The sequence below is a fragment of the Haliotis rufescens genome, unplaced genomic scaffold, assembly GCF_023055435.1.
Source record: "Haliotis rufescens isolate VD_foot unplaced genomic scaffold, xgHalRufe1.0.p SCAF_11, whole genome shotgun sequence".
Taxonomy (NCBI): Eukaryota; Metazoa; Mollusca; class Gastropoda; order Lepetellida; family Haliotidae; genus Haliotis; species Haliotis rufescens.
Genome location: NW_025963791.1, coordinates 27,785,238 through 27,809,481, shown reverse-complemented (window position 1 = coordinate 27,809,481; position 24,244 = coordinate 27,785,238). Strand labels below are relative to the sequence as shown.

The 24,244-nt window shown below is 40.8% G+C and overlaps 1 protein-coding gene across 9 annotated transcripts in view; it reads right to left on the bottom strand.

The window, feature by feature from the left end:
- Positions 1-24,244, bottom strand: part of LOC124149340 (protein transport protein Sec31A-like) — a 35,810-nt gene that overhangs the window by 8,925 nt on the left and 2,641 nt on the right. For 8 of the 9 annotated variants that reach the window (XR_007219966.1, XR_007219967.1, XR_007219968.1 and 5 more), the window contains exons 3-24: positions 23,891-23,980; positions 20,635-20,833; positions 19,881-19,976; positions 19,118-19,255; positions 18,378-18,520; positions 17,849-17,960; positions 17,273-17,425; positions 15,401-15,532; positions 14,604-14,828; positions 13,509-13,583; positions 12,963-13,058; positions 9,563-9,625; positions 8,658-8,769; positions 7,938-8,116; positions 7,549-7,675; positions 6,295-6,443; positions 5,434-5,604; positions 3,759-4,101; positions 2,859-2,994; positions 1,707-1,783; positions 1,295-1,416; positions 186-323 (exon numbers count right to left, since the gene is read on the bottom strand). Coding sequence is in view for 4 of the 9 variants with exons in the window: in XM_046520864.2 (XP_046376820.2) it covers positions 186-323; positions 1,295-1,416; positions 1,707-1,783; positions 2,859-2,994; positions 3,759-4,101; positions 5,434-5,604; positions 6,295-6,443; positions 7,549-7,675; positions 7,938-8,116; positions 8,658-8,769; positions 9,563-9,625; positions 12,963-13,058; positions 13,509-13,583; positions 14,604-14,828; positions 15,401-15,532; positions 17,273-17,425; positions 17,849-17,960; positions 18,378-18,520; positions 19,118-19,255; positions 19,881-19,976; positions 20,635-20,833; positions 23,891-23,980 (3,076 nt within the window). In the remaining 5 variants the exon portion in view is untranslated. The remainder of the gene's footprint in view (positions 1-185; positions 324-1,294; positions 1,417-1,706; positions 1,784-2,858; positions 2,995-3,758; positions 4,102-5,433; positions 5,605-6,294; positions 6,444-7,548; positions 7,676-7,937; positions 8,117-8,657; positions 8,770-9,562; positions 9,626-12,962; positions 13,059-13,508; positions 13,584-14,603; positions 14,829-15,400; positions 15,533-17,272; positions 17,426-17,848; positions 17,961-18,377; positions 18,521-19,117; positions 19,256-19,880; positions 19,977-20,634; positions 20,834-23,890; positions 23,981-24,244) is intronic. The other variant, XM_046520868.2, reaches the window with a different exon arrangement.

The following is a 24,244-nucleotide window of genomic DNA, read 5'->3' as shown; positions in this document are numbered from 1 at the left end:
CTTAAAAGTTACGAAGCAATTTTAGCATAAAGCACATCTAAGACACTGTAAGAACAGCCTTACAAATAGAGTACACAATACCAATCTTCAGAGATCAGAAATGTCATTGAAGTTACGTCACAAAGCTAAACATCTTTATTTTCATCCGACATGTCAGGACTGAGTGGATGGTATGGTCAACTCACCTCTGGAGGGGGCTGATACTCCTGGGGGTTGTAGAAGTTGTAGTTCATGGGGGCGCCAGGTGGGGGCTGCTCGTTACCAGCGGGGCCGCCGTACAGTGGGGAGGTGATAGCAGACTGAGGGTCATATTGGGCAGTGGGCTGTCAACATCAAACAGGGGGATACTTAACACAACATTGTTAATCCTTTAAATTATTTTGAATCAACAACTTTAAATTTGCCAGGCCAACATTGAGAGCAGAGCCTTGCAAATGAAGCATTCTTACCACAACAACATTTGCATCTGTTAACGGATGAGAGTTAAGGTAATCATACTACCAAGATGGCTTTGGGAGAAGAGGCCCTAGTTTCCTGTAGCCATGCCCTGTTTAAACCATGCCCTGTTTAAACCATGCCCTGTTTAAACCATGCCCATATTCACACACAGGATCCATTGTAACCATACAAGAACGAGAGTAAAATGAAGTGGAAAGTGTGCTGTTATTGTAAGCAAGGATTATATCCTACCTAAATATTATCCTGGGGAAGTTTTACTCTAGAGTATAGTATCTATACGATTAAACACACTGGTATGGGTTCAAATTCACTAGGGAGAATCATCCTGACACTAGAGAATTTCATCCCCGGGAACAAATTGGGTTGGATAATTTTCACTCTTACATAACCTGATTGATTGATAAACAAGAGATTGGATCACAGAAATATTCTGAAATTTTCACTGAATATTCACCATGAATATTTTTCTAGATGATAACGAGCCATTCGGCTTGGCAAAATGGACACCTTAATATCAGTTCTGCTAAGCACAGAAACATACGACATCATCCATAGTATTATGACTTCCCAGTATTCCAGTGTGACGTCGTGTCTGTGTCAGACCTTAGAGAGCTCACATAGAGAGAAAGGGGACCAAGGAAGTTTCTGATAACCTTTTGTATTTTACATGTCAATAAACATTACGTGTTTTCAGATTGGGGGGAATTATTGAACAACTGATGCAAAGAAATTTTATCTTCCATTTACTCAATTTCTTCTTTCCCACAATCCGTGAGTGTGCAACGTGGTGCAGACACTCGCCCCACTCGTTGTACAGGACTCACAGGGCACCTACCTGCTTCTTGGAGGTGATCAGAGGGGGGTCATTCCAGGCCGTGTCAGACTTGACATCCTGGTAGGAGGGCATCTTGGGGGTTGACTGGGGGGCAGGGTTGGGGGGTGGGGCAAAGGGAGCACCTGTAAACAGAAAGCAAACAACACTGAAGAAACTGGCAAATTGCACAAATCTGTCTAGCCTTAAACGAATATGATTATATATACTACTCAAATGGTAATGTTAATCTCTCATGCCATGACAGATTAACATTACCAATATGAAAAATTAGGGGGGATCCTTAACTTCTTTTGAGTAGTATATATATATATATTTGAGCAGCAACACACAAATGGTGAGAAATTACAGAAACAAAATGTCAAATTAACGTCTGTTCTGTTGAGAGTTAAAAACGTATGTATCAGTTGCATACCAGGGGTTGATGTGGGATTGTAGAAGCTGGTTGGTTGCATGGAGTTGGGTTGAGAGGCAGCACCTCCAAACTGGTTCCTGGGGCAAAGAAAAGGATAACATTAGACAATAATACACACTGAGCATCTGTCAGACCAGGACCACTTAAAACAACTCTTGGAACATCCTTCTTGAGTACATTCTTACACATTTTATGTCAAGGAAATATTGCAGACTCAGTGGGCAAAGGCTACATATGTAGAACACTTTACTTTAGCATGTTTAGAAAAGCTGGAGTGTCATGCCACAGTTTCCAATGTATCTTCAACTTATAAACCTCCAGTGACGTCATCCTAATGTTCTCCAGTTGGGTTAAATCTCATAAACAGGGACGTTACAATATCCCTGGGATTTTATATAATTTCCCAGGGATTTTATTGATACAACTTCTGTTTATATATTTGAAAAATATGAACGTTTCTTGCTTGAAATTTATTTTGCATTTGAACAGAAGGTAATGAAATGTGAAATGAAATTACAAAGTTTTTTCTATATATTCCCGTGGATCAAACACACAGCCTTCGTATCTGTAGCCAAGTGAGTATACTACTAGGCTACAGAGGCGCTGATCACAGTCAGAGTACTAGCAGATACTGTGATGACAGAATCATCTCTTTCAAGAGGAGCTAGCTTAGCATTGTTATTAACTTCCCCTCAACATGCTCAATGAGGTGAGGTGAAATGGGGTTTAACGTCGCGTCCAAGATGATTGCACTTATATAGCGACGTGCATGCACGTGTGTGTGTTTGTGTGTGTGGCTGCTTGTCCTAGTCCCGACTGATGTCAATTTATAGTGCTAGCCCACTGAGATACCATGCCGCAGTTTAACATGAATACCCCACTCAGACACAGTATACTGACTCCGAGCCGACCAGTCCTTGTTTTAGCCCCTTAATGCCGAGCGCCAGACAGGGTAACAACAAGTACAATCTTTTAACGTCTTTTGGTATGACACGGCCGGGAATCGAACCCCGGACCTTCCGCTCTCTGGGTGGACGCTCTACCATTAGACCACGGAGGCGGTCACATGCTCAATGAAAAAGGAGTACTTGTGTTTCAGTGAATCAATTATTTAACATCATACAGATCACACATATAATTTGGGTTACTTACGGCTGACTGAATGCTGGCTGGTTGAACTGCTGTGCCTGTGAGAAGTTAGGCTGCATGTAGTTGGTTTGTTGGTAGCTGTCTATGCCATAGGCTCCGGCCGACGACGGGTAAGCAGGGTACTTATGGGACAACGGACCTGGAATAAAGAAAGCCCAACTAAAATACTGCTCATCACTTAATATGTTCTTGTTTATCATGTCATTTTTAAAACAATCAAAAGTCATTCTGATTTACTTTCAATCACTGAAGTAACTTCAGAAATTGTGTATGATCACAATGCTAGAGAAAAGATCTTGATCACATCTTTTCCCCATCTGACTACAGTAGTGAGTGAGTGAGTGAGTTGGGTTTAACACCGTTTTTAACAGTATTCCAGTTATATCACGGCGTGTCAGCTTAATGTGGGAGGAAAGCCCGAAGTGATGCAGGTCTCAGACGTTTACCACTTCGGTGAAACCCACGAGCACGGGTATGGTGCTGACAAACCTAGAAACATAATTGGGGCAAACCGGGATTCGAACCCACAATAATAGGTTTCTGGCATGTCCAAGGGACGCAACTCTGCACAGCGAATCGCGGCGCTTTAGACTACTGGGCCACCCGTGCCCCCTCTGACTACATTAACACACACTATGTATCATGTGTATTATGTGCAGCCATGTTGGTTACAAAAAAGCCCACACACTGGGATCTCATATCGAAACTTCGTGGAAAAAACACCCATCAATAGTTTGTAAGTAAGTGTCAGTAAGCATCGCACAGATATTGCAGCTGTATGTCTCAAAATGAAGGATGTAAGTCTTATATCCAACATCAACTATCAACTTCTCTGTCACATCATGTTAATCTCATCACACATCTCAATCACGACAAACTTAAAATTAATATTTCAAGTCGTACCTTTAGATGCTGGAGCTGCCGCAGCGCTGACTGCCGGCTGAGGTGTGTATGTAGTCTGTGTGGACACGGGGCCGTTGACGGACGCGTACTGTCCTTGGTTCTGGTAGTAGTTGCTGCTGGGGGTGGTCGTTGTCTGGAAGTTGCTGCGGGCCTGGGCCTGGTACGAGGAGGACTGACGCTGTCCACCACGCTGCTGCTGGCTGGCCGGTTGAGCAACCTGGGGCTGTCGGCTGCCCTCGGGGAGGATGTTCACCTTGGAGAAGGGGAACGATGGTATCTGGATGCCGGGGATGTTCTGTCCAAATGCTCTGAAAAGCCTCTCCTGGAGGATTTGGAGGGAAGGCTGGAACAGGAAACATGTTGCTTTACTAAAGCCTATCAGCATGATATGAAATCTGTATCATCTATACTACTCAAAAGCAGATAAGAACACTTGATTCTTTCCAATCACTATAGTTAATCTGTCATGGTTGTATAGTAATATCAGGTGTTCTTATCTTCTTTTGAGTAGTACAGTGATCCCTCGCTATTGTGCTCTTCGATAAAGCGCTACCTCGGTTACTACGCGCGGTAACGCATGGCTCCCAAAATTTATGTACACTTTTAATACTGAGAGTTTTACACAGACATGATTGTATTGTTGTTCATTGTTCATTGTTCATTTGCACATAACGCTTCTCATTGCATAAGCAACCGTTTATAGCTGAATGGAGTTCTAATAATCCGTTTGAAAACATCCGCGGCAAGTCCCGGATTGTTCTACAAGTTAACTTTTCACACTATACATCCTTTGATCTTAGAAGCGCATGCATGCAATAGAGGGAGAACCACAATTGAAGTTTATATTCTTAATTAGGGGGCAATCCAATTTGAGGCGACACTGTCAACTCGCATGTAGTTGCTGTCACAACACAGCGGTCATTCCGTTTGATTCGGATCAAGTAACCGTATCAAACCAATTAATCTGGCTTGAATGTGTATCTGTATTTGTATGAATGTGTATGAATGCGCATAGTGCTGGTCAAAACTCTCGTTTTCCGTATTTTAAGCAACATGACCAATCAATGCCACTGAAACAATCTGTACTTGTGTAATGAATTGTGATTGGCTCTTCGTTCATGGCGTCTGTTACTACCATTATCGATTGATATTCTCATGCAAGTAGACTACATTCACATTGAATGTGACAGTTAAGGCTTGTAAATAATAACAAACGGCAAAAACATAATGGATATATATTTTTACACTATGAACGGTAAACAACTTGTATCATTGCAATGTCCGAGACAAGGCGAAGATCGTGAGATTGGCCGAGCGCGCTCCCCCGCCTCGGCCTCGGTTGAACGGCTAATCGTCTATAACGCCCACTGATTATTTGGACCCCATTGGTAGCGTTGTAGCAAGGGACCACTGTATCATATTTCTGGAGCAAGTAGTAGGTCCATACATACATACATATCAGTGCTCTGATAACATTTTGGTCACATTCTTTTTTTGCAGTATTTTGCCCTTATCATTAAATATCTTAAGTGTATCAAAGCCTTACAACATTACAAAATTCTATGACTCTGCTTCAGCATGAAGTTACAAATCTCAATGACCTATCCCTGAAAATGGCGGTCAGATCGAAGGTGAAGATGAATATGCCAAGTTTGGAGGACAGACATTGACTCACCTCATTAGTATTGCGGAGGTAGCCTATGGCAGTGAAAATACTGCCCTGGGCCGCCAGCATCTCGGAGTACTGACTCAGCCTGTCTGCTAGAGGGCCGCTGGGGATCTCCGGCGCCTTGCCTCGAGACATCTCTACTGCTTTCCTGAGCACCATGATCTTCTCCACCAGGTCCTGAAACACAAGCAGGTCAATCTTCAGCCACAGGTATTTTTTCCACAGACGGCAATTTTCCATCTATATCATGGTTGCTTGTCTACATAACTGTCTATGTTATCAAGTGCTATGCTTTCGCGGAATACGCCTTACTTTGATGTCATAACACGACGTCACCAGTTTCTGCATACGCCACTGTAATGCAGTCTGAAATAAACTAAATGAACGGCAAGACGTGTTTTCACTGAGTAGCGGAAAAAGGATGCTCAAAACATAACAATCACCCTGGTTAATTTCATTCTCATCTCCCTGGGGAGTATACAAACTAAGTCGCCCATGAGTCGCTAGAAGGTCACATTGCCATCATATCCTACCAGGTGAACAGAGGCATATTTCGAACAAAATCTCTTTGCCTAAGGAGACACCACATGTAACATGTGTTTCAGTACAGAGGAGGACTGAAGATGAAGAAACTCAGGAGTCAAGCTGAACAGTCACCCATCCACCTCTCCCTGACCAATGTTGTTTACCATCGCCTGATTTCTGACCTGCGCACTGTACACAGGACCATCATGATCACACACAATCTACCAGTTCCCATGGAGTAACCACTTCTATTAGCTAGCTTGTAGGACTAGCATAGGTGCTAAGGACCCATCCTTCCCCATAATCCCCACATGGGCTGACAGAACAAGGGAAGCAACATACCTGTAGTGCTAGCGGAGCGTTGTTGTTTTCAGTGTTGCGGACCCAGTTATCCACCAGCCTCTCCACATTCCCAGAACACACATAGCACAGGCTGGCGTACAGAGACAGCTCTCCCTCCCTCTCCGACTCCAGCCGCGTGGCCAGGGAATCTGAAAAATACCCACATCATGAAAATGAATAAGCTGGTAGAAAGCATAGCAAAAACAGTGCATGATAAATAGATCTGTGAAAAGAGCTGTAACTGACAACTGCCATGTGTTTGGTAGCCTAATGACTATAACAGCATCCAACTATACGATAGTGAAGGCCCCATGGTCCCAGAATCTCCTCAGGGGATCGGCTGAGACAGCCGGAGGTGTAGGACACATGTACCAGTGCCGAACATTTGGGCACAGACTGTTGTCTTGAGATGAGTCAGACTTGATGAACGCCATCCATGCACGTTCTACTTTATTTGGGGGGACAATTTGTGAAACTTATTGACAGGTACACTTTTTGATGATTGATCTGGTACATTTCAATGTATCAAAGACTGCTTTACATTCATGTAGACTTTGGATATCCAGCTATTTTTGTTTGTTTGTTTGTTGTTTAACGCCGCACTCATCAATATTCCAGCTATATGACGGCGGTCTGTAAAGTAATCGAGTCTGGACCAGACAATCCAGTGATTGACATCATGAGCATTGATCCATGCAACTGGGATCGATGACATGTATCAACCAAGTCAGCGAGTCTGACCACCTGATCCTGTTAGTCTCCTTTTAAGACAAGCATAGTCGCCTTTTATGGCAAGCATGGGTTGCTGAAGACCTATACTACCTCGGAATCTTCACAGGTCGATATCAAGCTATTGCCACACACTCATTGAGTGAGTTAGTTTAAACACAGCTTTGAATAGCGTTTCAGTTATTTTATGCCAAGAACGCTTAAAAGGGGAGGCAATCCATAAGTGATAAAGGTCTTAGACAGTCAGTGAATGCTTAATTGTGATTCAGTACTTACATGACCTGACTTACAAAAACCTTTAAATCTCTGAACAAGAATCAAATAGGTTTTATTTTGTTTTGAGAACCAATGAGGACACAATAGAAATAAAAACCATTTCACGCAACCAACTCAACCCTGCAAAATATCTTTTGAATTAAGAATACCCACCATGGGAGCATTTTAGTCTGGTGGTGGCTATGCCCCAAACCAATCTTTGTCAATCATGGCTTGAGGGTGACTCTTAAACACACATCCATGACTTACCACACAGGGCAGCAAACTCTTCAGCGGAGGAGTACGTGAGGATGATTGCTAGGGCCTCCTTCCAGTTGTCTAGGTCACAGGTCTCCACTATATGTGCCCAGTCGTGAGTGACGATTGAGGAAACAAGCTGCAAAACAACACATCCGTACAGAAACTGGCAGATTCAATTATCAGTAGATCACAATAGGGGGTATTTTGTTTTGAGGTGAAACTGCAGGAAAATACACCAGTGAAATGAAAGTAATGTGGCAAAAACATTTCCGAAGAAATCAAGCATGTAATAAATCTCACACTAAATAATGTTTTGACAAATATCTAGAGGCAACATTCATAGATAATACTTCTTAAATCTGGTCAAATGACGAAAGCACTAAAAAAACTTCACATACCCTTCCTAGGTTACTCTTATTTTTCTGAAAGTATTTTTTCTGAGTTCGACTGAGGAGCTCAGGTCCCCCTGCAATGGCGAGTAGAATTGCCTCGGCCATCTTGTTCTCACTGAGACACATCTCGACAGCTGCTTCAAAGTTGCCAGTCAGCAGCGCCTGCGTCATTAGACCATCCGCATCTAAACACAACAGCAGACACATAACAGTCATCTACATCCCACTCCATCCCTGTATATACTTACAATACATCTGGGAGAACTAGAAACAAGGGACATAACTCTGTTAAATATTCGTTCTCCTTGGAGGTTTTCAAACTTGATACCATGTTCATCATGTTCACTGATGTATTCAATACGTCATCTCTAGTGGTTTCAGAGGCAATCACTTCTGTACAACTTTGTTGAGTTGAGATGCATTTAGAAGTTGGAGTACAAAGCAAAATAGAAGCTGTTCATCCATATATCTTATCCTTACTCACTACTGTGCACAAAGATCAAACAAGAATCATCCAGTTACCTTTTCCCTCCTCATCAACAGTGTTTCCACATTGCCAGTATCTAAAAACTAGTACTGAATGAGTTTGGTCTAAAGTCACCATAAATACATTCTATTCAATCCAGCAATTTGATTGGCAAAGGAGGCAAATTTGTTCCTAACTCGATGAATTGAAACAATGTAGCCTACAGCGGCGTCTTAGTAGGACAGCAAATGGCACATTACCATTACTACTGGGGATGGCTAGAGGTGTCTGCAGCCCCGGTTCACGCTGCTGTGAGGCGATCTCATCAAACATCGCAGAGCCATCAGACAACTCATCTCGACTTCCAGGGGTCTGAAAATTGTCCATATCCAACATCAAATACAAGATCTGTATATCACAAAACACCATAAGCAGCTTACAGTAATGTGTACACAAAGAAAATAGTTTAATAAAAAGGCACATGCTAACCAAACTGCCCTCGTGCAAGTCCCTAAACATCTACTTAATTTGATCAGAAGCATTATACGCACAGCACTTCAAGAAAGGAAAAAATTAACAGGAACCAAAGGACACAAAAGTTAAACATTAAAATATGATTTTTCTCAAAACAATATAAATAAGGCCATAATAAATAATTAGATTCCACATCTCGATAGGATGAGATGGCAATGTGGTTGTTAACCTTCGAGTGCCTAAGAGGAAGCTTGGGTTGTATACTCCTCAGGGAGCTGAGAATGGTTTTTCAGTGCACTCTGATCCAGGGACCGGGGTAAAAATAGAGCTTTAAGCATGCCCCTGTGTGGTGTGGAAATATGTGCAATATAAATAGCCTATTACTATTATATTATAATTATCTGTAAAAAAACAAATATGTTTGAAATAAGTATTGAAAATAAAAAGGCTTACGAAAAACTAATCAATTTATAGTGGCCTCTTTAATTCATTAAATTTATGATAACAAAAGCAGGAAATGCAGGTAGATCTGACATGACGAGGTGGAGACACTCAGCAGAGGAAGCACAAGTACATGCAAGGTATATAGCAATGAGCATGAGATTGTTACTCAATACAATTTCACTAAAACCAAGACATTTTGACATGTGTTTCCACATGTAGAGAAGTAATGTGTGACGACATGTCCTACCTTTGACCCCACACTAGGAGATGCCTGTCCACTAGCCATTGGCCCAGGTACTGTAAGAGAATCCTGGAGAAGACAGGAACCCAGTCTAATCATTAATCAGTACTGAATCAAGCAGTATCTAACACAGGAACCCAGTTTAATTAATAAGAGGTTGCTTGTTGTTTTACACCGCACTCAGCAATATTCCAGCCATGCAGTGGTGGCCAGGAAATAATTGAGTCTTGACTAGACTTAAAAGTGATTGATATCATGAGCAAAGATCCACACCATCAGGGTACAATGTCATATAATCAACGAAGTCACAGAGTCTGACCATGTGATCCACTGAGTCACCTCTTACAACCAGCGTAGGTTTCTGTGGACCTATTCTCGCCATTCTCCCCGAAGGGCCAGTAATCAGCATCGAATCAAGTAGTACCAACTAGGGCTGTTACGATTCACCGAATGAATTCATGAATTGAATTCGTTATTTGTTGCCATTAGAATCGAATATTTATGAATATGCAAGTATGTGCATTTGCATACCCTGTACCTAAAAATATCCATAAGAACATATTATATGCATAGATTTGTTCAAAGACAACACTCTTATAATATTTAATTTAACAGTATTGTGGTCACTGGTCATTGTCGCATTTGAGCAGATACTACTAACTGGATAAGTGCAGTATATAAATGTATAATATATTTATAATTAACAAACCATGTCAAAAAAATTATGTTAATGTTTCACTAAATATAACAAATACTACATCAACTGCTGACTTGTTATTGTATTCGTGAATTAATATTCGTATTCGTTACCCTATATTCGTGATACGAATCATATTCACCTCATAGTGTATTCGTTGTAGCCCTAGTACCAACACAGTAACTAACAAACACAGTCACAGCGATTCTAGGTATACCACTTTGCAGCGTTAGAAACTAATAGTTTTCGTCCACTAGTCCTTATAATTATAAAACATGGCAAAACCCTTAAAAATGGCAATTTTCTACTAGTCCTTATGATACCTTTACCATTGGGCGGTATGGCAAGGACTATAGGACTAGTGCCAATTTCTAACCCTGCTTTGCAAACTTCAATTCTGATAATCAAAATTCTACTAAATATGATGAAATGATAATGGGATGAATTTGCACAGCAAAATATATTGGGAAGGGCAAAGAATCAACGAATTTATCAAATGCTTCTTCTGTTTGACTGAATAAACATGAACAGACTAGTATTGCATGTACCCAGAAATATTATTTATCATGTTTATAGCAAAGGCCAATGAATGTCTTCAGTTTAGAGGATGTACTTGTTCTTCAGAGGAAACATTTGCAAATATATAAATCATAACTGGTACATGCTGCAAAGCTATTCAATTACATGTGCTGCCAACTTAATCATATAAGACAGAAATCATTATACATTCAAAATGGCATACTCAAAATGGTAAATCCACAAAAACAGAAACTGCATTCAAGCAAGGTGTAAGGAGATATACTACTCTACTTTTCATAGGGATATTTTGTATCTTTCATGATACACAAAATTGATTCTCATAATATGTCAAGTGTATATATAAATAGAATGACATTGCTGATTATCCCTATCAAAGGTTGAGTCGTATAGTATATTCAGGAAAGGAATAATTTGAAGAATAAACATACATAAAGCTATAAATATGCAGATTTGAAGCAACCATTTTGCTAATGTTTACATGTTTCTTTCACGACGTTATATCCAAATGTTCAAGGATCTCATTTCGGTGTCAATATGCTTCATGTGCAAGTCCCAAACTGCCCCAAAATGCCACGTTATTTCAGTTACATCACTGAGTGTCAGGTTGATGTGGGTGGAAAACCCACTTTGGCAAGAGATGCAATTCTGAACAACAACTTGCAGCACCTAAGACGATCAAACCCTACATAAACATGACAGTCCCTATACTTAACTTAATCAGGCAAACATTAAGGTATGGGACATGCCAGCTGTCACATGAATCATTTACGGGACATGCCAGCTGTCACATGAATCATTTACGGGACATGCCAGCTGTCACTTCAATCATTCAGTTACGGGACATGCCAACTGTCACATCAATCATTTACAGGACATTCTAGCTGTCACATCAATCATTCAGTTACGGGACATACTAGCTGTCACATCAATCATTCAGTTACGGGACATGCCAACTGTCACATCAATCATTTACAGGACATGCCAACTGCGACATCAATCATTCAGTTACGGGACATGCCAGCTGTCATATCAATCATTTACAGGACATGCTAGCTGTCACATCAATTATTCAGTTATGGGACATGCCAGCTGTCACATCAATCATTTACAGGACATGCAAGCTGTCACATCAATTATTCAGTTATGGGACATGCCAACTGTCAAATCAATCATTCAGTTACGGGACATGCCAGCTGTCACATCAATCATTTACAGGACATGCCAGCTGTCACTTCAATCATTCAGTTACGGGACATGCCAACTGTCACATCAATCATTCAGTTACGGGACATGCCAACTGTCACATCAATCATTCAGTTACGGGACATGCCAACTGTCACATCAATCATTCAGTTACGGGACATGCCAACTGTCACATCAATCATTCAGTTACGGGACATGCCAGCTGTCACTTCAATCATTTACAGGACATGCCAGCTGTCACATCAATCATTTACAGGACATGCCAACTGTCATATCAATCATTTACAGGGCATGCCAACTGTGACATCAATCATTCAGTTACGGGACATGCCAGCTGTCACATCAATCATTTACAGGACATGCCAGCTGTCACATCAATTATTCAGTTATGGGACATGCCAGCTGTCAAATCAATCATTCAGTTATGGGACATGCCAGCTGTCACATCATTCAGTTACGGGACATGCCAACTGTCACATCAATCATTCAGTTACGGGACATGCCAACTGTCACATCAATCATTCAGTTACGGGACATGCCAACTTTCCCATCAATCATTCAGTTACGGGACATGCTAGCTGTCACATCAATCATTCAGTTACGGGACATGCCAACTTTCACATCAATCATTCAGTTACGGGACATGCCAACTGTCACATCAATCATTCAGTTACGGGACATGCCAACTGTCACATCAATCATTCAGTTACGGGACATGCCAACTGTCACATCAATCATTCAGTTACGGGACATGCCAGCGGTCACTTCAATCATTTACAGGACATGCCAGCTGTCACATCAATCATTTACAGGACATGCCAGCTATCACTTCAATCATTCAAATATCGGACATGCCAACTGCACATCCATTATTTGTTATGAATCATGCCAACTGCACATGAAGAAATTATACCCACAGCGGTTAGAAAAATGAAAGGCTTAGCAAGGTGGGATGATGAAACGTACCCCTGCGTCTAACATGGACATTTTCTGGGCAAGTTCTGAGGCATCTATCCCCTGACTCCGTGATAGTGCAGCGTCTGTGCCTGTATGTTCCACAACCTGAAAGTAGATACACTTGTAGTAGATGCCAAAATGAACTTCCAACTACTCCATTACACATACTTTTGTCAGTAGTAACAGCCATGTGACATGTGACATGTGACATGTGACATGTGGATACATGTTGATCATGACAGGAAGCTGATGAATCTGTTTTCTCAACTTGAAACACGCATTATTTTTTTAGAACGTTTGTTTAAGTCGTGGGCAGATTTTAATCGCTGTAGGGCTGATGGTGCATGACAAGTCAGGCAAGTTAAAGTACAGGCAATTACATCGAAGACAGTAGAAATACACATTAAACAGCTTTTCTATAATGATCTGGAATTGGGGGGAAAACTTGGACAGAGATGGCTTATAAGGTTGTCAAACAAAGGCTTTAAATCTTTTCTACACATTATTATTTCATAATTGACTATGAATATGCTTTAAACATGTTTGCTTCCTTACCTTTTTGGCAAGTTCATTTTGATCATATCCTAAAAGTTGCAGGAATCTTGCTCTTGGCTCCTTTTCAAAGTTTACCTGGAATTATAAGACAAATATTAACACAACAGTCCCACATTACATTTGTGAAAAAGCAAAAGTATGTTTCACAACTCATTCAAAACAAAACAAAACAAAACAAAACAAAACAAAAGCTCATTGGGACAGAGTAAGATGATACAATAACTAAAATTATTTTTCAAAACAATCTCCAGGACATGATAATTGAATATCTGTTTTCCAAAAGTTTCTAAGAAGTTCACAAGAATAGTAGTGAGTGAGTGAGTAGGTTTGATTTTACGCCGCTTTTAGCAATATTCCAGCAATATCACGGCAGGGTACACCAGAAATGGGCTTCACACATTGTACCCATGTTGGGAATCGAACCTGGGTCTTCGGCATGCCAAGCGAACGCTTTAACCACCAGGCTACCCGACCGCCCCACATTAAAAATAACAGTACGGAGATGATTTTACACCAGCTTTTAGCATTATTCCAGCCATAGTGTGACTGATGACACCAAGAACAGACTTCACACTTCGTAGCCATGTGCACAAACTCTTTGTCTTGTGTTGACAAGCCATTGCATTAACCACTAGATACCAATCCATCCCTCACAAAGCAAGGTGTCCTCCTGTGGAGACGACCCATGGAGATTCCGGGGTAGAATAGTGCCTTGTCCAGAACACCTGGTGTCATAACTTATTGTCACTGGTCCATTCATATCGGGTTTTTTACCCGTGATGATCTTGGGTAGAATAGGTCTTGAGCCGACTTGTGTCAATATTACATAGTAAATGTCTTCAGCAACCCATTCTTGCTGTAAAAGGTGAGTATGCTTGTCGTAAAAGGCGACTAACGGGATCAGTTGGTCAGGCTCACTGACTTGGTTAATGCATGTCATCGATCCCAAATGCGTGGATTGATGCTCATGATATTGATCACTGCATTGTCTGGTCCAGGCTCGATTATTTACAGATCTATATTTACATATAGCTGGAATATGGCCGAGTGCGGCGTTAAACAACAAACAAACCAACCAATCCTGTGAAGACTTACCCTGAGGAAGTTCCAGAGATTCTCCTGCATGCCGTCTCCAGCATTGGCAGCCTTCATGGCACAGAACTCGAGAAACTGGTTGTTGTTGAGTGCTGTCTCCAGCTGGCCGGACCGTGTCAGTAGTTCAGTCTCCGTCACAACCTGGCTGATGAACACCTGTTTGGGGACGGGCTGTTGAGGGTTCTGAGGTTTCAGGTGATCAAAGCTGACTAGTTTGCCACCGAACTGAAACAAATAACTTGTACTGAGATAGATTCACAACACACTCATTGTTAAATTCAGAAAAAATATCAGACCTAAATTAAAGGAAATGTTAACCAACAAAATGAGTAAAACAAAAGTTACAAATAGTCTGTCCTAAACAAAACCTAGAAGATTGGATAGTTTCAGAGACCTGTGTTTTAACGTCTTTCTGTGGGTATTTTGTGTTTAATTTTTTCAAAATATGCTTAGTTTGAAGATTTAACTTCAAATTGTACCTGAAAACATTTTTTTACTATTTTTCCTCCTGTCTCTAAATATTAAACACAAAAGTCAGTAAAACAAGAATGAAGCTGGTGTCTGGTATATAGAAACTTCAAAAGACACACAAAAAAGACAAAGCTACATTTCAAGCTGATCGTGTGTGTATCATCGCTACTTAAAATCAATTCTCGAACAACAATCATGTTGCTCACAATAAAATAGTTCTGCATCAAGATCAGAAGCAAATCAAACAATAGGAACAAGCAGCAATAATAAAATAAAACAAGACACATTAACCCCTACACATTATCTCGGAAACAAACACTACTCACGGCAAAGGAAGCACCAACAGGTTTGCGGAGCCACTTGGGGGGCTTCTTTAATGGAACAATTTTCTCCTCCTCCTGGGTCACGTGGATGGGGGCCTGGGCGAAAGGCTCCAGTCCACTGAACGACTCTGCTACCTGGAATGAGAACATGGTAATCCTATACCCGTCCTTGTAAAAAGTTCACTTAGCTGTATAATAGAGATCACTTCAACAGCCTCATAAAATCAATACTGATAATTTGATGGACATCTGGTGTTTGGAGTCCAGCTGAGCAGCCAGGTGTACAGAACCCTGGCGTTTACAGTTATTAAATTGTTCTATAAGCATGTGAAGATGTGTCTCAGCATTGTGCAGTTTCTGTCCCCTGTCGTCAGTCTGCCACATGCAGCAACAACAGAGGGTGACAGCCCACATGCCAGCTGTTCTGGACCCCTGCGATATCATCACAGACAACAGCCTTCACTTTAACATTAAGCATAGTCCCTTTCGCTGTATCTGTTAATTGAACTTTTTGAACCAATAACACAGAGCTAGTCATCTTTGGGTGTAAGAAATCTGATGCAGCCAAATATAAACTAGCAGTAATAAATACAAAATTCGAAAAAAATAAAGTCTATGAATTTGCAACTGTGTCAAAAGTAGTCCTCTCCCTGAGGCAAGAGCATCCACAAGCATATTTGTCAAAGTCTAGTTTCAATCCTTGCCATATCAAGCCCACTTTTCTATGCTAAATATGATTGGACGATGGCACATATCGATAGTCCAATCAGAGAATGCTTCATAAAATAAACATCCAGGTTAAAAAAACATGGCCGCCGTCACATAGCTTGTCTAATTTGCACTGAAGATCTTTCAACAATTAAGCGAAGACAAGTATTTTCTAATTCTTTCAAAGTTGTAAATCAATTCACGCAAGAACTGTGGTTGTAAGTGGTACAATGATGAGAACAACCATTAAACATGACAGGCACACATTCGTATGAAAGTGATTTAACGCTGCGTGTCTTCATGGTCTTTGTTGACACGAATGTTTCTTTTCCATCTTTTAAACCCCTCAACGATTGCCTTTGTCTGTCAGGGATGCAATATGTGAATGTTCTCGTTATCTGATCGACCAGGTCGTCATCTATGGTAGTCGCCTTCTTTGGGAAGCCATACCTGCTATGATGTGTATTCATTACAAGGGGCACAAATCTACACTAGGTGGCGCCACGACTGAGACAAGGAAAGAGGGCTTGATGTATCAAGGGTAAAAACTAGTCTTTGATATAGGCTAGGGGACACGCTGGCCTCAGGAAGATGATAAAACAAATATATACTGAAGAGTATCACAAGAAGTACTTGTTTAATGAAGGCAGCCTTTAAACAATCAAATCTGGACCAGACAATTCAGTAATTGATATTGTGAGCACGATCCATATGTCAGATTAACTATAGTCATATGAAAACATCAGGTGTTTTAAATAACTTTAAATAGCAAAATGATCCATACAAAATTTGTGGTTGGTTGGTTGTTGGTTGTTTAACGCCGCACTCACCAATATTCCAGTTATATGATGGCGGTCTGTAAATAACCGAGTCTGAACCAGACAATCCAGTGATTGACACCATGAGCATCGATCCACGCAATTGGGACATGATGACATCCATCAACCAAGTCAGCGAGCCTGACCACCCGATCCTGTAAGTCGCCTCTTGCGACAAGCATAGTCGCCTTTTACGGCAAGCATGGGTTGCTGAAGACCTATTTTAACCTGGATCTTCACAGGTGTACAATATTTGTGGCACAAATTATTGCCATGCTGCTATTGCGTCAATACTTGGGAGAAATTACAACCCAACACACAGCAGTTCATGTGAAGGACCAGCCCTTACTTTGTTGCTGGGCTGGAGGGGATGCCCGCCCCCTAAGAGGGAGTACACAGTCACATGACCGTCGAAGGAGGAGCTGGAGATGAGGGAGGGATTGCGTGGACACCACTCTACATCAAAACTCCACTGATTCCGCGTTGGCAACTCATACACCACCTGAAACATCAAACCTAATGACACAACCACAAAACAACATGTGAGGCAAGTACTAGTAAGTAAGACAAGTTGGTTTGATATATTGGTAAAAAGGAAATAACTATCAAAACTCAACAAGCAAAGACTTGATCTTCTTAAAGTCAAAAGCATGTATTCAAATTTCTATTTATCACAAAAGAGAATGAAAGGGTGTTTAACTTATGTTTCAGTGTTGATAAATTTAGTTGGATTATCTTTTAAAAAACATCATCATGATAAGTGTAATGATGCTAACAATCATATTAATATTAGTAGAGTAGATATGCCTAAATATTGTGCATGGATTACATGTAGGCTATACATCAAGGCATAGTTAAGAATTCTGTCTACATTGTTAAAGTACATGATCATCTAGATGTTCCCAACATCATAACATCACATCACCTCTCCACCCTGGACATTGGAGTTAGGGTTCCAGCAGAGGATGCGGTTGTCCTTCCCACACGACAGTAGCAGGTCGGGGTCTCGTGGGCACCATGACATGGACAATATTCCTCTGAAAGAAGGAGATAGCATTAGCATTGCCACTAGGCCTGTAGTATTACACTTTGCAGTGTTTGAAATCAAGTTGGGTCATTGAGGTTTGTATCTGTAACTTGATAAGGATCCCTGAAGAGAAGGAGGCAGGGAGAGAGAGGGAGAGGATAAACCCTGGTGGGTATGAGAATATGGTTCACATAATTCTCTTGAGTTATCAAACCCCATGGCTCGTGGCCGTTTCAGAGTGTTGACACATCTGAGTGAGTGTTAGTCCAAGCAACAGCCACCAAAACCTTGTCACAAAAGACCATAAACTATCAAGATTAGACTGACAAAAACAGTGGATGATAGCATGGTACATTTAACTGTACATAACAAAACTGTAACTAAAACACAAGGACGCATGGCTGCCAAGAAAGCCCCAACGTTATACCTTTGATGGTTCTCTAGGACTTTGAGAGGCGACGTGGCATATCTGAGATCCCACAGCTGTATGACAGGGGAGTGGTCATCCTCAGATGAGATCATCAGTTGTGTGGCTACATCAGGGTGCCAGGCTACATGTTTGCATTTTATCTGAAACACGAGACACAGCTCGAGTCAGTGGAGTCAAGAGCTAACGCAATATTAAAAATTGAAAAACTTTACACAAAAATTAATATCTGAACAACATTTTCATTTGAAATGTAATTAACAGGTTTCAATTCAAACTATGGGTGACACAAAACAGTGGTTGACGCTATGAGCAACATACAAAGCTGTTATGGTATGTCTGAGTGAGTATGGTTTAACGCTGCTTTTAGCAATATTCCAGCAATATCACGACGGGGGACACCAGAAATTGGCTTCACACATTGTACCCATGTCAGGAATCGAACCCGCTTTAACCACAAGGCTACCCGACCGCCCATCATCATGGTATGAGGGCACACAATCTATCCAATGACCAGATCAAATGTTGTTGTGTGGTACAAGCAATAATAGAGTGCTAGAAACTTATTTTAACAGGGGTCCATGTAGATAAACTGATGTTTCAAAAACAAGTAGGGTAATCTTCATAAGCTCTGATCTGTACCTCTATAAATACCACACATCACGATTATGGGGCCTATCTGAGTGCAAGCTATCCATGTACACATACATATGCCGGACACCCACGTTGTCTCCACTCACCCGAGACATACTGTCACTTATTTTGATGATAGGCTCGTTCTTCCTCAAGTCCCACACAACACATCGCGTCCCGAACGTGGAGCCCAAGATGTGTTGAACCTGTCTGTTCCAGGCCACGCATGCTACTTCCTCTGGAGGCTGAAACATACAGGGTCAAAACCTGTGACCAACTTGCTGAGTCAGCAAAACCCTAGCTCTACTGCAGCAACCTGCTGTTGATCCAATGTGTTCGATATCATGAACAACAACCCACATGCTCAGGGTAAGATGACATTCAAGCAATGAATGATTTAGCATTTTGTTTAATTTGTTTCCATGTACTTCAATGAAAAAGCAGACACTTTGCACAACAACAAAAACAAAAAAGATGAAATTAGATAAGCTTATGCACAGGCAATACACAAACCAACCAGGAGGTGACATCTTCGTTGGTCTGGTTAATTTTTATCTCAAAGAACATGAGTGAGTGAGTGAGTGAGTTGGCTTTAACGCCACTTTTAACAGCATTCCAGTTATATCACGGCATGTCAGCTTAATGTGGGAGGAAAGCCCGAAGTGATGCAGGTCTCAGACATTTACCTCTTCAGTGAAACCCACGAGCAAACCTAGAAACATAATCGGGGTGAACCGGGATTCAAACCCACAATCATAGGATTCTGGCATGCCCAAGGGACGCAACTCTGCACAGTGAATCGCGGCGCCTTAGACGACTGGGCCACCCGTGCCCCCCAAAGAACATGAAGATTCAATACAGGCGACTTACCAGTGATTTCTGTCCAGGTGTCATTGGGTTGTCTGGTTTCGTCATGTCCCAGATGTAGATCTCAGACTCACCGGCTCCTGACGCCAGCAGGTTTTGCTGGAAACACAATGATAAAACCATTTAATTTTTAAACATGGCAAATTCTGAACCAGAAAACTTCTGCTTTGTAATAATAATTCCAAAATCAACCACCCCGCGAGGAAGTCAAAATTTAACATAGCATCAACATCAGGTCACATTCAGCAATATTCCAGCAGGGTTCACTCTAGGAATTTTCTGACATGGGCCCTTTGTGAAAATTTCAAATATTCCATACAGCACAATGTTAAAATGCACCTTTGTATTTGTAAATGTGGGCCTTTTTTCAAATTTAGGGGCTAAAAGCACAAGGCCCCACCCTTGAATTATCCCTCTTCCAGCTATATGACAAGGGTCTGTGAATAATTGAGACTGGATCAGACAATCCAGTGATTGATATCATGAGCATTGATCTACACTGTAACACAAACGGAGATGGGATGACATGCATCAACCAAGTCAGCTGGCCTGACCACCCCATCCTGTTCAATACCTCTTTCAACAAGCAAGGCTTGCTGAAGCCAAATTCTAGCCCGGATCGCCACGGAGACATCCATGATGGTGAAATCCCTCTGTCATGGAATCAAAGGTTTATCTCATCATATATTAGGCATGACACAATATGATGTAATACAGAGAAAATAGACGGTCACATAGTGTTAAAAGCCACACCCACCTGGAAAGGGTTAAAGTCTAGAGCCTTGACAGCACCAGTGTGTTTTGACTGTTCAAACAGCTGACAGTCCTGGTCCCCCTTTAAGAGAGCTGCTGCGTCAAATGCCTGGACGAGACCATTGTCTGTACCAGCTACTATCACCCCTGCCGGTGCTGTTGTGCCATCCATACCATAAGATCCCCATAATACTTTGTGGAATCTGGAAAAACAGGGGAAACATTATCATAAAACTACAATAGACACGATTAGGGCTGTGTATTGCCCCAAATTTCGTATTGCGATATATTGCGATACATTCCTCTGTACTGCAATACGTACTGCAATATATTGTGGAAGAAAACTTATTGAGTTCTGTCCACTGTTTAAGATTCTTTTACCTCCACATTGAATCACAGTACAATCATACAAAGTTTAGCTTTATTCAAAGTAAAAAAAAGGGAAAAACCAGAACCATCAGACAAAACAGACAATTGTATATTGTGTCTGACTGGCTGTGCTATTCGACTCAAGAATAGCTGTTTAAGGCACCATAATGGTAAAGTCCAACATGCAGTAAATATTAGTGGTATCAATTCTCCAGACTCAGTGACATCATGGGTGCGTTTAGCTCATAGGTTCAGGAAGAAATGTTAGAGGTATTTATGTATAATATGGGTCCAGTGTTTGTGGTAACGTAAGTTTGTAATTGTTTATCAAAGAGCTGTTCGTGCAGTTTCATCACAATGACATCGCAGGTAAAAAGATGGACAATATTAGTTGTTTTAACTCTTTCAACACCAGTCAACCAGAAGCGTTTACTGCTGTGACACCCAGTAACCAGAGATTCCTGTGTGATAGATGAAACCAACATTTATCAAAGAAAATATCTGCTTGTAAAACATCTTTGCAACTCTATATTATACACCATTTGAAAGGTCTGATCCTATTGTTTATAAATATGAAAGTATTGTTTATCACATTATTTAAATAATGCATTTACAACTTAATTATGTTCAGTCACAACGTCCAGATTAAGGACCAAGGAAGCGAAAATTTGACTATTTTCGGCAAATATACGATTTCATGAAATGCACTTACCTATTTCCTTTTTATTTTTATTGTTTACGTTAATGAAAAAGCTTTTGAAAAAGAATTATCAATAGTATCTGTCATCACCCATTTCCCGATAACAGCGCCTGTCCGCTCAGTAACATGAAGAAATACCACTGTTTTCGAGGCTTCCTATGAATAACACGTTCGTCGAAGACTGGCATATGACACATCGCTAGAAAGCTTATTCTTTCATCTTCACGCTCGTAACATCACCTGGAGTTTTTCGTAGTTATAACAATCAATTTTATTGGATAAAAATTGGTTTCTAATGACGCTTTCGCGCCAAAATCTGCTACAAGGTTTGTGATTGGTCAAATTTGAGCATGTGATCTAAGGCAGTCAATCAAATTACAGTTGTGTTATGAATTTTAGATTTTGACGAAATATTTTTGTTTATCCTGCCATTCTGAACATCTTAAGCAGGAAATCGCAATTTATATTAAAAATATGTGCTTTGTTGATGTATCATGCTAGGTTACGAGCTGTGACAAAGTTTTTTCATGCATAATTTTGGCATTAAACATCGTGTCCGAGCCGAGAATTTAGGCGACGAAAGCCGATGTCATTTGATTTACATTACAAGCGATCGCACGAAAAGATGGAAATAATAACTTGGCAGTAAGTTTGACAACTTTTAGATATATTTTTGTTGATTGTATCTATAACTTTGTATACTATATTCAAAGCTTTGCTTGAAACGTCTTTATTTTGCTCTTTGACATGTTCGATGTGGACCCGTTTTCGAAGTGCGTGTCTGGGATTTTTATTTTAAATAACATTACGGGAAATAGTGAATAATTTCTTAATCTATTGATAAAAAATGATCAATTGAAATTGAATACGTATTTCAGACATTGTGAAATGTGATAGATCTAGTAAATGAAAGATATGACTGGTAGGTTTAAAAAATTATATACTATTTTGACGTGACTACGGCTTGGCCGGTAGGGCCTATACCGGCCTACGGTGTCTGGGAATGCTTCTTGGCCGGTATTACGGGCCTACGGTGTTGAATGAGTAATAATAATTAATCATAAGCAAGTTCAATTTGAAAACACAAAATCATTGTCAATATACCGGTACATCACAAACGTATCGCGATACGTAATTGTTTCATTTTCATATTGCGGTATACCGGTATACCGGTAATACCGTGCAGCCCTAGACACGATAGGACAAAAACTTATTTCTATAAAAATGTAGGTATTAATGTAGTATTATCTTTGAGCATTAAAAATATTAATGCACATTAATAGCATGTATATCGCACTGTATCCACATACACTAGGGTGTACTTAGTGTGTGTTCCATTTGCTTCCCTGGGAAGTGCACAACTTACCTGAAGGTTTACCATGATTAGTATTTATGAATAAACATCTTATCTGTATATAACTATTCAATCTGTTCAACGACATTATTTCTGAGAAATCTGTCCCCTAACTACTTAACATGCTTAATAACCAAGTTAAAATACAAGCATTCTCAAAGTGAACACCAATCTAGTCTCAGATAACCATGGTGTCAGGACATGTAAAGCAATTTCTCAATGTTGATCAACTACTATTAGTCAAGTTTTTTGCGACTTAGGTCTAAAATGCACTTGCCAATCTCCGGACAACTATCTTTTCACACCGTGTCAAGTCAACTTTGGGATACGACAAACAGAAGATGAACAATAAAATCATTTTTTTTATATTCCAGGTGGCCTACACTATGTCAGTCATCACAACTCTGGGATTAGAGTTAGATTCACCATGACAGTGTAAGCTCTACTTGACTATTGTATTCTGAGTGAGTGAGTTGGGTTTAACGCCACTTTTAACAGTATTCCAGTTATATCAAGGCGTGTCAGCTTAATGTGGGAGGAAAGCCTGAAGTGATGCAGGTCTCAGACGTTTACCACATTAGTGAAACCCACAAGCGCGGGTATGGTGCTGACAAACCTAGAAACATAATCGGGGCGAACCGGGATTCGAACCCACAATCATAGGTTTCTGGCATGCCCAAGGGACGCAACTCTGCACATCAAATCGCGGCGCCTGAAACGACTGGGTCACCTCTGCCCCCCTCTTGTATTCTGAGTTGACTGTACTGATTGCCTAGAGCCTTAAACTTTCTATGACAAAGAGGACCCCAAGGAAACAACCAAGTGGTAGACAGGTACCTGCATTCTGACTGCAAGGAAGCCACAAGTGGCATGTCGAGTGTCGCCTCGGCCAGATTCAGACTGTACACTTCCAGTGCTGATGTTGTGCTGCAATAGAGAACATCACGTTACACATACAGTGCCTGACATCACCATGATCACATAGAAAGACATCACTCAGATGACATGTACATTCATCTCCTTTAGTTACATATGGCAGTGTAATGACTACTCAAATTATTGATGTATCACTATTGTCCAAGGCCCAGTTGCAATATAAATATAGATCACAAGTTAAAACACCAATATTTTACTGTATAGGGTCACTGTTACCACATTCTGAAGTATATACCCTTGATGTGCCTGGCTATT